The sequence below is a fragment of the Artemia sp. Qi Xiang Cuo genome, chromosome 8, assembly GCF_049724085.1.
Source record: "Artemia sp. Qi Xiang Cuo chromosome 8, ASM4972408v1, whole genome shotgun sequence".
Lineage (NCBI taxonomy): Eukaryota > Metazoa > Arthropoda > Branchiopoda > Anostraca > Artemiidae > Artemia > Artemia sp. Qi Xiang Cuo.
Window position 1 is genome coordinate 59053902 of NC_142801.1, and position 16458 is coordinate 59070359.

A 16458-nucleotide genomic window follows, 5' to 3' on the forward strand; every position below is an offset into this window, starting at 1 on the left:
TATGTGACGTAAAATTAGTGAAAAAAGGTCAGGCTCAGTCGGTAAAGAACAAAAAAAAAATTGTTTGATAAACAATCAAATCTAACATAAAGACAACCGATACTGCAACGAATGGACAGATGAATCTCAAAATGAACAGAAATTAAAATATACAATAGCATCAAACTAACAAACAGAAACAAACAAACTTAAAACAAACAAACAGAAATTAACACGACTGAGAGTAGACTCCATTCCCTCTTCACCCATAAAAAAACAAAAACAAATAAAAACCTTCAAAACGTCAGATCAGAGCATCATTTACACTTTTTTTCGTTTTTTTATTGTGCATTGGGGTCTTCTTGACCTAATCATTTGAGGATTATGAGTTAATCATAAAAAGAAGTTTTAGGTCCTTTTGGGCCTTATTCTTAATGAAACCTTGCCCGCCAGCTATTTTTTGTGTTACGTTCTACTTGGGGCAGAGAATTACCCCTTTAACTTTCAAACTAATTGGGGAAAACTGATTAGTTTGAAATGTTAATAGGAAAAAACAAGTAAACATAAAAAGACCATACTTACATTTTGCATGTTTATCACAGAGAGCCGACTGTCTCATGTCACAGAGTCGAATAACCCCTTTAGAAGAACTATATACAAAATGAGAACAATCAGTTGGATGAAATTCGGCAGCAGTTATGACTTCAGTTAATTCTTCCATATTGGCTGGTTTAATGTCAACTATATTAAAACTTTGATCAGTAATATCTAAATGCCATAAATTAACTCTTAAATCGTCCGCAGATAAATATGTCTCTTGATCAGAATTCACTGATATACTGTTTATATGATACGTATGAGCATTAGGATAAACACGTCGCGGAGATGCTTCCACCATTAACTCCATAGGCTTCAACACAGGAACCTTAAACAAAGGGAAATTAGATTAATTCCATGTATAGACAAATTATCTAACTCACACATGACATGTGATTAGACCTACATGTTATTTTCCCATTAAAAAAAATAATCATAAAGGACCCACCCACCCCCCCCCCCCCCACAAAAAAAGAAGAAGAAAATACAACAATATACAGTGTAAAAATAATGACATGTTCAAAGGGAGATGATTGTAAATATTATCATTAAGCACAAATGCAGAAATTTTCACCTCTTTTTCAAAGGTTGTCCTAATCAAGAGCGTTTGAAGACTCTTGACTCAAACACTTATTTGACAGAGATAAGTGACATGACACTCAATAATGCCCTACGTGTAAGGGATACTATACGGAAGGAAACTGAGTAGACATAATATTTTCAATAGAAACATCTAGCTAAGGCATCCCCTCAATCCACGCCGCTCAAAATAAAAAAAATTGCCAAGAAAATTAACTAAAACAAAACAGAACGATTAAAATTTTAGAAATAAAACGTAAAAATTGTGGCTTGGATCAAGATATCTTCTAATTGTATTATGTCTTTCTAAAACGGCAGCAAGAGGATCTGTAGCTCCATATTTGGTTGTTACACAGGAATTGGCCCTTGAACCTTGGCCCAAGGTTCAAGGTATGTAGAAGGTACTATTAAGAAGGTACGTAGAACTCTTATCTCCTTCCGATTAGATGGGCCATAAGGGGCCGTCCAAGATGCAGAGAATATCAAAAACACTATAAAGGTACACAGGTAAAAATTGGTTAAGCAACAATATACTGCCAAGACGTTAAGCAACAATATACTGCCAAGAAAAAGTCGCCAATATACTGCCGCAGATACGGTGGGCGTTTTCTGCAGAATAATAAAACGAATCGCGAAAACGAATGGTAGGTAAAGGAGAACAATGCGTGATTCAAGAAGGGGGTAAACACCAATTAAAGGAGTGAAATTTTGGAAAAAACTGTATCGTTTTTTTAACTTTTTTTTGTGGCCCTGGCCCTGCAGTTTTATTTTGTGTCAAATATACTATACTACTATACTATACTCTCCCTTAGTTACATTTTTTCACACACTAATCTAGTTGCTAAATTTTTTTTTCTTAAATGTTCTATGAAAGATCGAAGGTTGGCAGTATTAAAATCAGACCAAAAACAAGAAAGTCTCGATATTGTTTTCAGGTGGCAACCTAGAACAGTAGGGTTCCCATTACTTTCCCCGGTCAACATATCCTTTAAAACAGGCTGCACGATTACTATTAAAATATTATTTTGGGAACGCAATTTAGTATCTGACTGTATAATATCCTTTCTAAAATAGTTCTCCAAAAATCCTTTCTTGTAACCCATGTGGGAAATCACTAACCAGAGTTCCAGGTTGGGGATTTTTTTTAATGTATCTAGAAATGGTTATCAATTGCAAATAATAAGCAATCAAATGAGAAATCTTTCCATAATTTCTGTAGTCCCCAAGCGAAACCACCTTCCCAAGATACGGAAAGGTAGGATTAGTAGGGACAAGAATTAGTAATATAATTTATAATAACAGTAATTATATTAGTAATATAATTATGATAATAGTGTTAATACAGTCAGTAATAACTGTATTAACAGTCAAAAATAACAGAAAGTCAGTTCATAATAACAATTAAGTAAATGTTCCAAAAAACAACATGAGTAACACATTCCATGTAAAAAAAAATAGCTAAAAAAAATTGCAAAAAAACCTATTCTTTATTTACACACAGTTGGATAGGTTTCAGGCATCTTTGTGCGAAACAGGAAATTTTGCAAATGTTTATCCTTATATTTTTAACTCTGTATTTAATTTGTGCACTGAAGACGGTCTAACGGAAGTCTCGACCGGATCTGAATGTTTATCCTTTTTGCACCAGCTGGAATTATCCTCGTTCTTCTTATCCACACTTTTTTTTTTCTCTTCAGCTTTGTCATGCATCGTGTGGTCTTAGAAAGTATTCATTTGAGAACAAATACTATAATAGAAGAGAAAAGGGTTTTTCTTTTACAATTCATGGGTAATGGAAAGGTTTATTTACTGGCATTTTAAACAGTAAAACTTCTAGTTTAAGCATTTTGAAAGGCAATCAGCGAATAAAACACCTACAATTACAAACTTGCTTTACTTTATGTACTCTAAGATGCTACCAGTAAAGCAGTGGTTAAACATTAGCGTAAAGAGAAGAGAGGGGGGGGGGTGTTTGGTTTGCGGAAGCGACTAACCTCAAGTGCGGAATATATTTCTACTGCTCATTTTGAGTTTAAATGCCAGCATCTACTTTCCTTTAAAATACTTTATTTTTTCCCCTTAAACGGGGATAATCCCTTCCCTTGCTCATTAAAGACAAAAATAAAAGAGTAGCCTTATACTATATCTTATACTATAAAAGTAACAATAACTAAAGCAAAATTTAGGAAAAAGCGCCTAATAAAATTCAAAACGAATCTAGTGAAATCAAGACGATGAAGACATACACTGAATTTCATCAGATTTTTCTTTGCTTAGCAGTCCTCAGGTCGGCAACTTCTTGATCTGCACAGCCTAGTCTGAATCGAGTTACGCCTTTTAAAGGAGCCTCGCAAATTCAACTTACTTTGCTAGTCACAGAAGCTTTACAAACAATTGCTGTCGCGTAGCCTCCCATGGATCCCATGATCGTGGGCAAGCAGCAGCAATCATACCTTTCTATTCTTCTGCACCTCTTTTTCATTGGTCGCCCTGATAGAGCGTATAATGACTCTTGACTCAGACCTTCCCGCGGGCATAAATGAGTAATAAAGAATACTCGTATGTGGCCCACCCATGCGAGAGTGTACAGACCGAAGATAGTATCCCTTTTCATCATCAGACATACATTTGCATAAACGTAGACTAATTAAATTCATTGTTTTTGTCAAAACTGTACAAAGATAGGAGAGATAGGAATAGATTTTTCTTTTTAAATGGAGTGATTTAGGCCTCTTAAAAATTGTGACGGAGATGACTGGGGTTGAAAGTAAATGATGATAGGTAAATGATGATAGCAAAGGCTATCATAATAAAGTAAATTATGAAAGTAAAGGGCCCCTCCTCTGCCACCCAAAAAAATTATAGAAGAAACCAATAGGATGTCCGAAGGGGAGTGATTTTGATTACTTTCAAATTGTGAAGAGGTGAAGCAAAGTTGTATGGTTTGCAGAAAGTACATAAAATAGACCCTTCAATTCTCTCTACATTGTAAAAAAACAACTAAACAAAGCTGGGTTCTTATGTTACTGATAGAACGACTCCAAGGTTTATTAACCGAATATAATAATAATTTTAGACATAATTTACAATCTGCTCTTCAGCTGTTGCTGTAAATTTTTTTAAGAACTAGTACTCCAGAGTCTTCTTTCCTGAGAGCTGGCTTCCCCAGAAAGACCAAAAAGCTTTCTTCTCCAGTCTTTTCCAGCTTTCTCCTGAGCAAGCTTTTGGCAAAATCTTTTGCTGTTACTACATAGGTAGAAACTGCATCTAGCGTTATTATGGAACTATTTTTCCAGTTATTTCCAATTCAGATCTTTTTAGAGGGTCGAGTGATTTTCGAAGTTTATATTCAGCCAAAATTTGGATGAATTAACCTGTCAGGAATGGAATTTACAAGAAGATCTATGTCCTGGTCCTTCTATTATAGCGCTAATAATCAATTTTAGACTGGTTAAGTCTAAGAATTCAGTATATATCTAGACCTTCCTCTCTACCCACCCCCCAAAACCAATGCCACCGACAAGTTGACCAAAACTTTCAGGCTACAAAGTACCTTCTAACCGCTAAAAATTACTTTTTAACCGAAAATAATTTCAAGACACCTTCTTGACCCCCTATATATAGAAATAAAATATCATATGGGATTTAAGACTGATTACCATTTAAATGAGCAATAATTTTCTGACTTGTATTTAAATATTCATAGGTTTTAAGGGGCCGCCCTAGAAGTTAGACTAAATACGTAACCTAACCTAACTTAGGTACCTTTCCCCCCTGAACTCCAAAAAACAACAATTTAATTATCGTAACGCAATGAAAACAACGCTATGCATTGAATTACTCTATAGCGGTCTCTTGAATTAACCCGTCAAAAACGGGTTTTTCGTGACTGGTTTCTTTGTAAAGGCCCATATAATGCCGAAGTACCCGACATTTTCACACTGAAGCCAAAATATTAAAGTTTAAACCTAATTACTTATCACTTGACTCTAATAGCCTAGTTCAAAATTCACAATCGCGTTTAATTTTTCGCACCGGAATACGCAAATCCCACTAAGTTTACAAAAGTGTTGCAAGTTGCCAGCGCCACGAATTTAAATACGACATCGTTGTTGATTTTTTGGCCCTTAAGGACAGTCAGGTTGCGAAATAAACAATTTATTCTGCCTTCTACAAGTATGGCGCATTGAAATGATTGAACATGGAAAGTAAAAATTTTAGATAAATCGTTTTAGATAAATGGCTGGAACACTTCCTTAGACAAAGTTAAGAGATAAGACACCCATAAATACCCCAAGTACCACATATGCAAAAGATTGTATTCATAGATGGCATTGTGACTGAGCATGCGAACATTTTCAGCAATGAAAAATAGCAAGGACAAACCCCTAGTCACCACGGCCAAGAGACAAAAAAAAAACAAGATTTAAACCAAACACAAAATAGTATCAAATGATAAGACACATTTAAGGTCTCTAAATAATGCGGAAGCTAATATAGGGATTTTCAAATACTACAATAAGCAGAGTAATAATAATCAAGGCAAAACTTATGCCAAACTGTCCGACAAAGAGATAGAGAGCAAAAAAAAATGTTCAAAGATGAGTAATTTTGATCGATTTCAATTCATCAAAACAACCATAAAATCAGTGATTTTTATATATTTAAGAAAAAACTAATCACAAAAACAAAACAAAAATAATAGAATCAAGGTGATAAGATATATATTAAATTTTAACAGATTCGTCTTTGCTTAGCAGTCCTCAGATGGGCATATTTACACAGCGTCTAATTCAAAACGAATATTGTAAAATCAAGATGATAAAGACATACATTGCATTTCATCAGATTTGTATTTGTTTAGCAGTTCTCAGGTGGGCAACTTCTTGATTTGCACAGACTAGTCTGAATCGAGTTACGCCTTTTAAAGGAGCCTCGCAAATAAAACTTAGTTTGCTAGTCACAGAAGATTTACAAACAATTAGTGTCACGTAACCTCCCATGGAGTCCCATGGTCGTGGGCAAGCAACAGCAAGTCATGCCTTTCTATTCTTCTGCACCTCTTTTTCAGTGGTCGCCCGGATAGAGCGTTTAATGACTCTTGACTCAGACCTTCCCGCGGGCATGGATGAGTAATAAAGAATACTCGTACGTGGCCCACTCATGCGAGATTGTACAGACCAAAAACAAATCCCCTTTTCATCATCGAACATATATTTGCGTTAACGTAGAGATGAAATTCAAAATTTTATGTCTTAACTGTACAAAAGCAGGAGATATGAGGACCATTCTTTTTTAGGAAGAATGCTTCAAGTCTCTTAAAAATAAAATTGTGACTGAAGTACATTATCAAGAGAGCCCCCGCCCCCTCCACCCGAAAAAAGCAACAAGATTTGCAGTAAAAAACAATAAGAAATTCGAAGGGGGATGGTCTTGATTCTAAAAAAAAAAAACATTTTACCCACATTTAGATCTTCAATAATTGAAACAACATAAAAACAATAATAGAGTCTATTCCTATTAACATAAATCAACCAAATAATTCAACAGTCAATTAAATATACCAAAACAATTAAGTAGTCAGGAAAATTATTATTTTAGGTGTGTTTCCAATTAAGGTTTCTACAAGTTCTTGATCTGCGGACTAGTTTGAATAAAGTTGCACCCTTTGAACGGTGCTTCGCAAATCCAGGCGGGATTTCAGACTTATTGGTATTTAAATGAGTGACAATGTTCACAAACTTGTATAGGTTTCTTGTAAGCTTCATAGATTTTCACGGGCCGTCCTAGTAGTCAGAATATTTACTTGAACAATTCTTTAGGCAGACCTGAGAGTCACGAGTACCCCAAATACCCCACATGCAAGAGATTGTACAGGGTATAAAATTCTGTCCCATTTATAGACGCCATTGTGACTGAGCACCCCAAACCAACACAGTCAAGAAAAAAAAAGAAGAAAAACACTTGGACCAAACACAAAATGATATCACATGATAACACAAATTGATGGCTTCTCATAGTGACTTGTTTCACATAGTGAAGCTCACATAGTGACTTTCGTATACTATAATAGAAGATTAATTATAATCAAGGCAAAGTTTATGCCAAATTATCGAAACAAAAGATAGAGGACAAAAAAACGAAGCCCTCTGAAAAAAAAAATTTGTCTCGAGGTTGTTTTGATGTATTGAAATTGATCAAAATTAGTCATCTTCGAACATTCCATTTTTTCGATAACTTTAAAGATAAGAATAGAAAATATTTAAAATATTATTTTCTTTGCCAATAAAAAAGAGTTGTCACTCAAAAACGGACAGAACTTAATTTCAAAAACTTTATTCACAAAATAAATTTTTCAAAAAAAATTAGAGCTAAATTAAACAAAAAATGAGCAAAAATAAAGTCAAACTATTTTCGAGGTTTAAAACTACCACAAATCACCATAAAAAATACAAGAAACCCGAAACGAACAGAAATTGCAGTAAATAACCGAGTCAAACTCAAAACTAGCAGAAACTAACATGGCGAGGGCAGAACATGCGAGATAAGATAATCACAATTACCCCACATAGAGGGTAGTGAATACTATCCTCATCCATAGATGGCACTGTGACTGACCTTCAAGCAACTGCTTCCTCTCCCTCCCCCACCAAAGGCATAGACTTTTAATGAACTTTGACAAAGTCTTTCTTAGTCTATAAAAGTTAAACTTAGAATCCATAGCACAATTGAGAAACAGGGGATGTACTTGTGCGCTGCAACTTTGCTAAATCAAGATTAAAAGATTTTGAAAAAAATAGGAAGTTTGTCCCAGATTTGAAGAAAAATTCGGTACTTTCCCATTATATGGGCACTCCGGCTAGACAGTCGAATGAATGCAGTGACGGAGACACGTAAAGCGGGTAATTGTTATCTAACTTGATCGAAGAGCGCGGTTTCTCATTGAATTTACAATATTTAAACTGTTGTTTTTTGGGGTTTAGGGGGAGAAAAGGGTAACTAGGCTAGGTTACGCATTTAATATATGCAATGCTTTACCCCCCCCCCCCACAAAAACTGAACAGAATCATGATAGAATCTATTCCAAATAACATTAATGAGCAACTATCAACCCAATAACTCTAGAGTCAATTAAATATACAAATACATTAAGATTCATCGAATCTTAATGTATAATTCTTTGTAGATTAGTATGTTGCTTTATATCCTTGTCAACAAACTATTTTAGTTTATTCAATAATGGAGTTCGTATGTATAGTTTTGCTTCTTAACAAAGCTTTGTTCTTTCAATTATGTGTTCAATTAATTAGCCTGTTTCCGTTTCAAGGATAAGCAGCGTTTTATCTAGATACAAAAAGGTGGATTAGTATAAATTTCTAATAAAATTCTAATGAATGAACAGTAAATGAACAGCTAAACAGTTAATGAAAACTAAGTAAATGATCATGGGTCTTTTGAAGTTCAAAATACGTCGTGGTATTTTTGAAAAATGGGGATTATTACCCATTTCTTAAATTGAAGAATGTTTCGAACGTACTCGAAATACAATCCGATTAAGACATAGTGGAAATTTTAATTTTGAGCTAGCAGAATCTGAAGTTACTGGGTTTGATGAAAATTAGAAAAATTTAAATTAGGAAATTGAAAATTCCGTGTAAAAACAAATCAAGTCAATTTTTTTTCAAAATACCGGGTTAAATCCAAAACTTGTCAAAACCGTGAAAACCATAGACGTAGTAATTTATAATGCCTACAGACTGCTTCTCGCATCTTTTCTGCCATGATGCCATCATATATTACCTAAGGTGTTTTACTGGCTCGTATATTGCAATTTTTCCTGGTAATTCGGCAATTCGGTAATTCGGCAATTCTCAGGCAATTCGGCAATTCCTGTTAGGCAATTTATTATTCTAGGGGCGTTCCCAATTATGGTTTCTATAAGGTCTTGATCAAAGGACCAATTTGAACAAAATTTCACCATTAGAATGGTGTTCGTATACAGTACATTGCTGTTACTGGGATGGTCTTAAAACCAAGCCATAGCACGTTAAGTCTCCAAAATTTTAATATTCCCCAAGTAATCACCAAGTATCAGGGCTCCTCAGATGAAAACTCATTGCCTTGGATTGACTGGATTGGATTGAATTGAATGGATTGGTTAATTATAATTTCAAACTAATTATATTAATTGATTAAACTTAGGATCAATTAGAAGAAATTAAATCAGAAATAAAAATAATTTTTATTTTGAGATCGAATTAGACATGGTGAAGTAAAATATCTGAAATTGAGAAATTGTAGCCAAATCATGGCTTTCTATTATTCGGCACCTCTTCTTCAGTGGCCAAAAGTTCAGAGTTTCGTAGACTTTCGTTTGTAATTTAAAAATAAATAATTTTGATTGATATCAATTCATCAAACCAACCTCAAAATCAGGGATTTTCATATAATTAAGAAGTAATAAAAACAAAAACAAAAGAAATATCGTAAAATCAAGGTGATAAAGTATTGATTGAATCTCATCAGATTTGTCTTTGCTTAGCAATCCTCAGGTGGGCAACTTCTTGATCTGCACAGCCTAGTCTGAATCGAGTTACGCCTTTTAAAGGAGCCTCGCAAATTCAACTTACTTTGCTAGTCACAGAAAATTCACAAACAATTATTGTCGCGTAGCCTCCCATGGATCCCATGATCGTGGGCAAGCAACAGCAAATCATGCCTTTCTATTCTTCGGCACCTCTTCTTCAGTGGCCAAAAGTTCAGAGTTCCAAGAGCGGCTCGTTTTTAGAAAGACCAACTAATACAAAATTGACCTGTCGTTAGGCTGTTTGTATTAAAATTCATCCAGATATTTTTAAGAGTACGTGTAATTTGTTTTGTTTTGATTAATTTTCAAATTGTGACAGAAGATTTACAAACAATTTGTGTCACGTAGCCTGCCATGGATATTATGACCGTGGGCAAGCAACAACAAATCATGGCTTTCAATTGTTCTGAACTTCTTTTTTAGTGGCCAAAAGTTTTTCAGTGTTTGCAAGATTGTTTCTTTATTTTCTTTGCAACGTTGCTTCACCTTATTATTTTTCATAAACTTGGAAAGAAATTTGATGTCTATTTTAATGGAAGTCTAAAAACGACTCCAAGAGAGAACCTGATGGATTATGTAACTGTGATAATGCAATTCCAAATCATCCAGGTATGATATTTTACCGATATGATATTTTTAAGAGTACAAGTAATGATTTGTATGTTTTGTAATTTGAAATTTTATTATAGAGCGTTTAAAGACTCCTGACTCAGACCTTCCCGCGAGCAAAAATGAGCAATGAAAAATACCCATGTGTAGCCCACTCATTCAAGATTGTACAGACCAAAAACAATACCCCTTTTCATCATCGAGCATACGTTTACATAAATATAAACTGAAGAGATTCATTATTTGATGCCGTACATGCAAAAAGGCAGGAGATATAGGGACATTTATTTTTAACCTCTTATAAAAATTACAATTGAGGGCACTTAATTAAATTAGTAAAAAACCACCCCCTGACACCCAACAAGGCAAAGAGATTCACAACAGAAAATAATAGGATACTCGAAGCGGGGTGATTTTGTTTCGGAAAACTATATAGCCCCCTCTATTTTCATGAATTGCCACAACTGAAAAATGATTACATTCTAACAAAGATAAAACATTAAACTTCATCAGCTATGTCTTTGCTTAGAAACCCTCAGGTCGGCAACTTCTTGATCTGCACAGACTGGTCTGAATCGAGTTACGGCTTTTAAAGGAGCCTCACAAATTCAACTTACTTTTCTAGTCACAGAAGCTTTACAAACAATTGCTGTCACGTAGCCTCCCATGGAGCACATGTTCGTGGGCAAGCAACAGCAAATCATGCCTTTCTATTCTTCTGCACCTCTTTTTCAGTGGCCGCCCTGATAGAGCGTTTAAAGACTATTGGCTCAGACCTTCCCGCGGGCATAAATGAGTAATAAAAAATACTCGTATGTGGCCCACTCATGCGAGATTGTACAGACCAAAAAGAATACCCCTTTCATCATCGAACATAGATTTGCATAAACATAGTCTAATGAAATTCATTATTTTTGCTGCACATATACGAAATCAGGACATAAGGCAACATTTCTTAAGGCGGAACACATTTTACCTCCTTCCCCCTCCCTGAATCGAAAAACAATAAAGTAAAACGATCAAATATCAATCAAAATAATTAAAGTCAATTAAATATATAAAGACAAATAAGTAGTCAGGCAACTTTTATACTAGGGGTGTTTCCAGTCATGGTTTCTGCAAGTTTTTTAGTCTGCATTTTGCATTTACTAGTACTTTTTAGTAATCTTGTTTAGTATTAAGTCATCTTGCAGGGATAGGCTTAAGTTTAAGGGATATGTTTATGCTTGACTAGGTGTTAATCACCCACTTATCTGTGTAGCAAGGCCGTATCCAGGGGGGAAGGTGATTTGACCCCCCCCCCCCCGAAACGTTTGTCCGACTCGTAAAACGTAGCAAAATAGAAAATAAACAAGTTTTTGATGCGTTTTTTTTTACCCCTTCCCCCTCCCGAAAACAATCCTGGATACGACATGACCCCGGCGCCACGCCGGCGCATCGACCGAACGCCGCCAACGAGAGGCCCGGTTGACCGCCGCCGAAGTGTCACAACGCCACCGGCGCGCCGCACGTGCGCCGCCACCGGCAGAGGGGCGGCGTTCGGCTGACTTTGAATTAATTTTGTGGCAATTCTTTATTGCGTCAACCACAAAGTCGGAATTTTTGATCTGAATAAAAATGCACCATTTGAATGGCGTCTCGCAAATCCAGCTAACTTTGCCGATGACAGTTTATTTTCCAACAATTGCTTTCACATCACCTCCCATGAGCTAGTCTGGGATTTTGGGTATATACAACAGCAACTGCTCAGAATAAATAAACTTTGCGACGAGAGTTGTTACTCTTATTAAAAGGTCATCCTCATAGTGTATTTCAGGCCTATTGACTAGGACACTCGTGGACAGAAAGAAAGACACTCTCGCAGACAGAAACTATTTTATGAGATCGTAGAGACTAGGAAACACTGCCTCTTGTCACCACTAAAAATTCATTTTACCCTGGATAAATTCAAAAAGACACCTTCTTCACTCTACATATGGAAAAGAAATTTTTCTTCAGAGTTTGAAGACTTCTTGGAATTTAGAGAAGTGATAGCTTTCACAGATTTATCAAACAAACTCGCAAGTTTTTGACAGATCGCCCTAGAAGAAAGTTTTTGACTTGAACAATTATTTGAGTCGAGTTAACAGATGAGACACTCACATGGACCCCAAATGCAAAAGATATTTTAGAAGATAGGGAATACTATCCTCATTCATAGATGCCACGACCAAAATGATAGATAAAAAAACTATACATTCAAAGATGAGTAATTTTGATCGATTTCAATTCATCAAAACAATCTAAAACGGTTATTTTTATATGTTTAAGAAGTAATAAACAAAAACAAAAAATAAGACAAAAACATTTAATTGAAACCAAATATCGCTAAATCAAGATGAAAGAACCATACGCAAAATTCCATCAGATTTGTCTTTGCTTAGCAGTCCTCAGGTGGGCAGGTCTGCACAGCCTAGTCTGAATCGAGTAACGCCTTTTAAAGGAGCCTCGCAAATTCAACTTACTTTGCTAGCCACAGAAGATTTACAAACAATTACCGTCGCATAGCCTCCCATGGATCCCATGATCTTGGGCAAGCAACAGCAATCATACCTTTCTATTCTTCTGCACCTCTTTTTCAGTGGCCGCCCTGATAGAGCGTTTTAAGACTCTTGACTCAGACCTTCCCGCGGGCATAAATGAGTAATACAAATACTCGTATGTGACCCACTCATGCGAGATTGTACAGACCACAACAATGTCCCTTTTCATCATCGAACATGCATTTGCGTAAACTAAAACAAATCAAATTCAAAATTTTGTGCGTAACTGTAAAAAAGCAGGTGTCTTGACGACCATTTTTAAGGAGGAATGTTTCAAGCCTCTTGAAAAAATTCTGACGGCAGTACCTAATCAAATTAGCAAAGAAGACCCCATCCCCACCCAAAAAAAGCAAGAAGATTTACAGTAAAAAGCAATAAGATATCCAAAGGGTATTGGTCTTAATTCTGAAAAACAACATTTTATCCCCCTTTATATTTTGTGAATTGTTACAACTGAAAAACAGTGATAGAATATATTCCAAATAACATACAATGATCAAATATCAACCAAAATAATTCAAGAGTCAATTAAATATACAAATAAAATTAAGCAGTAAGGCAATTTATTATTCTAGGAGTGTATCAATTATGGTTTCTGCAAGTTCTTGATCTGCACAGACGAATCTGAATAAAGTTACAGCATTTGAATGGTGCCTCGCAAGTCTGGCTAACTTTGCCAGTAAACGCTTATTTTCCAACGATTTCTTTCATGCCACCTTACATGAACTCAGTCCATGATCTTGGTATATGCAAAAGTAACTACGTAGAATAATTTAACTTTTTATTAATTAAAAGGTAAATTAATTTTTTATTAAAAGGTCATCGTCTTAGTGCATTTCAGGACTCTTGACTAAGACACTCTCGCGGGCATAAGAAGTAATAAACACTAATTTATTCCGCTCATATAAGAACACAGGGACCAGGCAACACGTCATTTGTCACCAATAAAAATTTCCTTTTGCCCTGGATAAATTCGAAAAGACACCTTCTTCACTCTACATACAGAAGAAAAATTTGTCTCATGGGATTCAAGACTTGTTGGAATTAAAAGGAGACAGCTTTCTCAGGTTTTTCAAAAAAAAAAAAAAAAAATCGCAAGTTTTTGACAGCTCACATTAAAGGAAAGTTTGACTATTGACTAGAGCAGTTCTTTGAGTAGAGTTAAGAGATAAGACACTCACAACAACCCCAAAAGCAAAATATTGAAGAAGGTAGGAAATATTATCCTCGTTCATAGATGCCGCTGTGACTGAGCATGCAGAACATTTTCAGCAAAGGAAACTAGCGAGGACATACCCCCTATCACCGGGGCCCAGATAAAAAACAACAACAAAAAACAAAAAAAGGAACCAGAATTGGACCAAACACAAAATGGTATCAGAAGATAACGCCTCAGTGTTTTTGACCGATTTCGATTGATCAAAACTACCCCAAATCAGTTATTTTCATATATTCAAGAAGTAATAATAACAAAAACAAAACCCGGGCAAAACGTCTAATTGAAGCCAAGTATCGTTAAATCAAGGTGAAAAAGATATAGATTTAATTTCATCAGAAGTGTTTTTGCTTAGCAGTTCTCAGGTGGGAAATTTCTTGATCTGCACAGACTAGTCTGAATCGAGTTACGCCTTTTAAAGGAGCCTCGCATATTCAACTTACTTTGCTAGTCACAGAAGCTTTACAAACAATTGCTGTCGCGTAGCCTCCCATGGATCCCATGATCGTGGGCAAGCAACAGCAATCATGCCTTTCTATTCTTCTGCACCTCTTTTTCAGTGGTCGCCCTGATAGAGCGTCTGAAGACTATTGACTCAGACCTTCCCGTGGGCATAAATGAGTAATAAAGAATACCCGTATGTGGCCCACTCATGCGAGATTGTACAGACCGAAGACAGTATCCCTTTTCATCATCGAACATACATTTGCTTAAACATAGACGAATAAATTCAAAATTTTCGCTCGTAATGGCAGAAATGGAGAAGATATGGTGACAACTTTTAAGAAGACCTGGTACAACAGGTGTATTAGTGTCTAACAATTACATGTAAGACATCCTGCACAGGCCAGGAAATAGTATCTCCTTTCAGAGGTGGAACTGTGACTGGACGTACATAGTTAAAGTAGCACGAGACCCCCTAACCACCACCGCCGAAAAAAGCAACTAGTTTTAGAGCAAAATGCTACATGGTATACGAAGCAGAGTGATTTTGACTAATTCCATAGATAGATAGATATTTATTTCAGCAAAAGCCACTTTGGGCCATGGCAAAAAAACAACGAATAACAATGAAGCCCAGATACAATCATTACACAAGACACAAAATTTATTCACAGTTTTTTTTTTCCCCCAAGAGTGATCATATACAAGTAGTGATAGTCGAATATCGGGAGAAAGCTCATTCAAACAGAAATTAAAAGTTCCACTGTCCTTAAGCTATGAAAGGGATTTTCGGAAATTTTCAGCAAGAAAAACTACTGAATTTATACCATTTTTGTCAAAAAATAAACTTTTTGGTCCAAATAGAGCCAACAAAAGTTCCAATTTTACGAAAGCTCCGTTTCTAATACTATAATTCTTCTTATCTCTTATTACAAAAAGTTTTGAAAACACTAAATATTTTTTTTTTAATTTGTAGCAAGGGAAACCTTGCAACATTGTGATTCGTTCAAGGGAAGGCCAAAGAAATCCTAAGCGTTTTTATCATGTGGTAAGGATGTCCACGCACGAATTAACACATCCTCTAGAGGACAGGTTGGCGAATGAATTGGGAAGTAAATCTTTTAAACAACCCAAAAATCGGAAAGGATGTTGTTTTTTCTTGCATTTTGGGCTAGCTGGTTTCTTACCTTATTTCTCCATACCTTGTATCTCTAGGTCCATAGAAATATATTTAGAAAGCCAGCCTGCAAAGCAGAATTAGAAACCTAAATAAAGTATCTAATACTAACGCGCAAAGAGGCTACTCCAAGTGACGGATCCTTTGGTATTCCATTTTCGTCTTGGAGATTGTAACCCTCGGCTCTTCTATCTCTTTCTGAGACTTTCCATAACTTTATTGTTTTATCTAAAAGAAAAATGACTCAAATAAACAGAACAGCAAAAAGACAAGGAACAAAAAACAATTACTTTTGTATAGCTTTAACCCATTATATCATAACTTTTATAACCAAATCACTATTTTCACGTTTTGCCATTATTTTCTAACCATGGTACTTCTGAGATATTCTTAATTTGTACTTCCTTCAGTAAAAAAAAAAACTGGATGTAAACCAAATAAGAGAGGAAAGGATAAGAAAACGAAAATAGATAAGGAGAAGAAACAGGTAAGGGAAGTGCAAGCGGACAAGAAAAGAAACCCATAGCACTCAAAACTACTAGTGATAAACCACAGAAATAGCGATTTGAAACTGCAAGCGTCATTGAAAGTACAACCCAGAATAGCTGAAAAAAAAATACAACAAGCTCCATTTTAATGAAAAAAAACCTGGATTTCAAAACAAGGTCAAATTCTATTTGACTTCCAA

The 16458-nt window shown here is 35.5% G+C and overlaps 1 protein-coding gene and 5 pseudogenes across 1 annotated transcript in view; all 6 read right to left on the minus strand.

Moving 5' to 3' along the window:
- Positions 1-16458, minus strand: part of tws (protein phosphatase 2 regulatory subunit tws) — a 65361-nt gene that overhangs the window by 16202 nt on the left and 32701 nt on the right. Inside the window, exons 5-6 of the mRNA XM_089093635.1 lie at positions 15883-15998; positions 562-904 (exon numbers count right to left, since the gene is read on the minus strand). Of these exons, the coding sequence (XP_088949761.1) occupies positions 562-904; positions 15883-15998 (459 nt within the window). The remainder of the gene's footprint in view (positions 1-561; positions 905-15882; positions 15999-16458) is intronic.
- LOC148949622 (Nuclear RNase P) lies at positions 3458-3747 on the minus strand (annotated as a pseudogene).
- LOC148949623 (Nuclear RNase P) lies at positions 6045-6336 on the minus strand (annotated as a pseudogene).
- Positions 10906-11196, minus strand: LOC148949624 (Nuclear RNase P; annotated as a pseudogene).
- LOC148949625 (Nuclear RNase P) lies at positions 12793-13081 on the minus strand (annotated as a pseudogene).
- On the minus strand, positions 14530-14819 carry LOC148949626 (Nuclear RNase P; annotated as a pseudogene).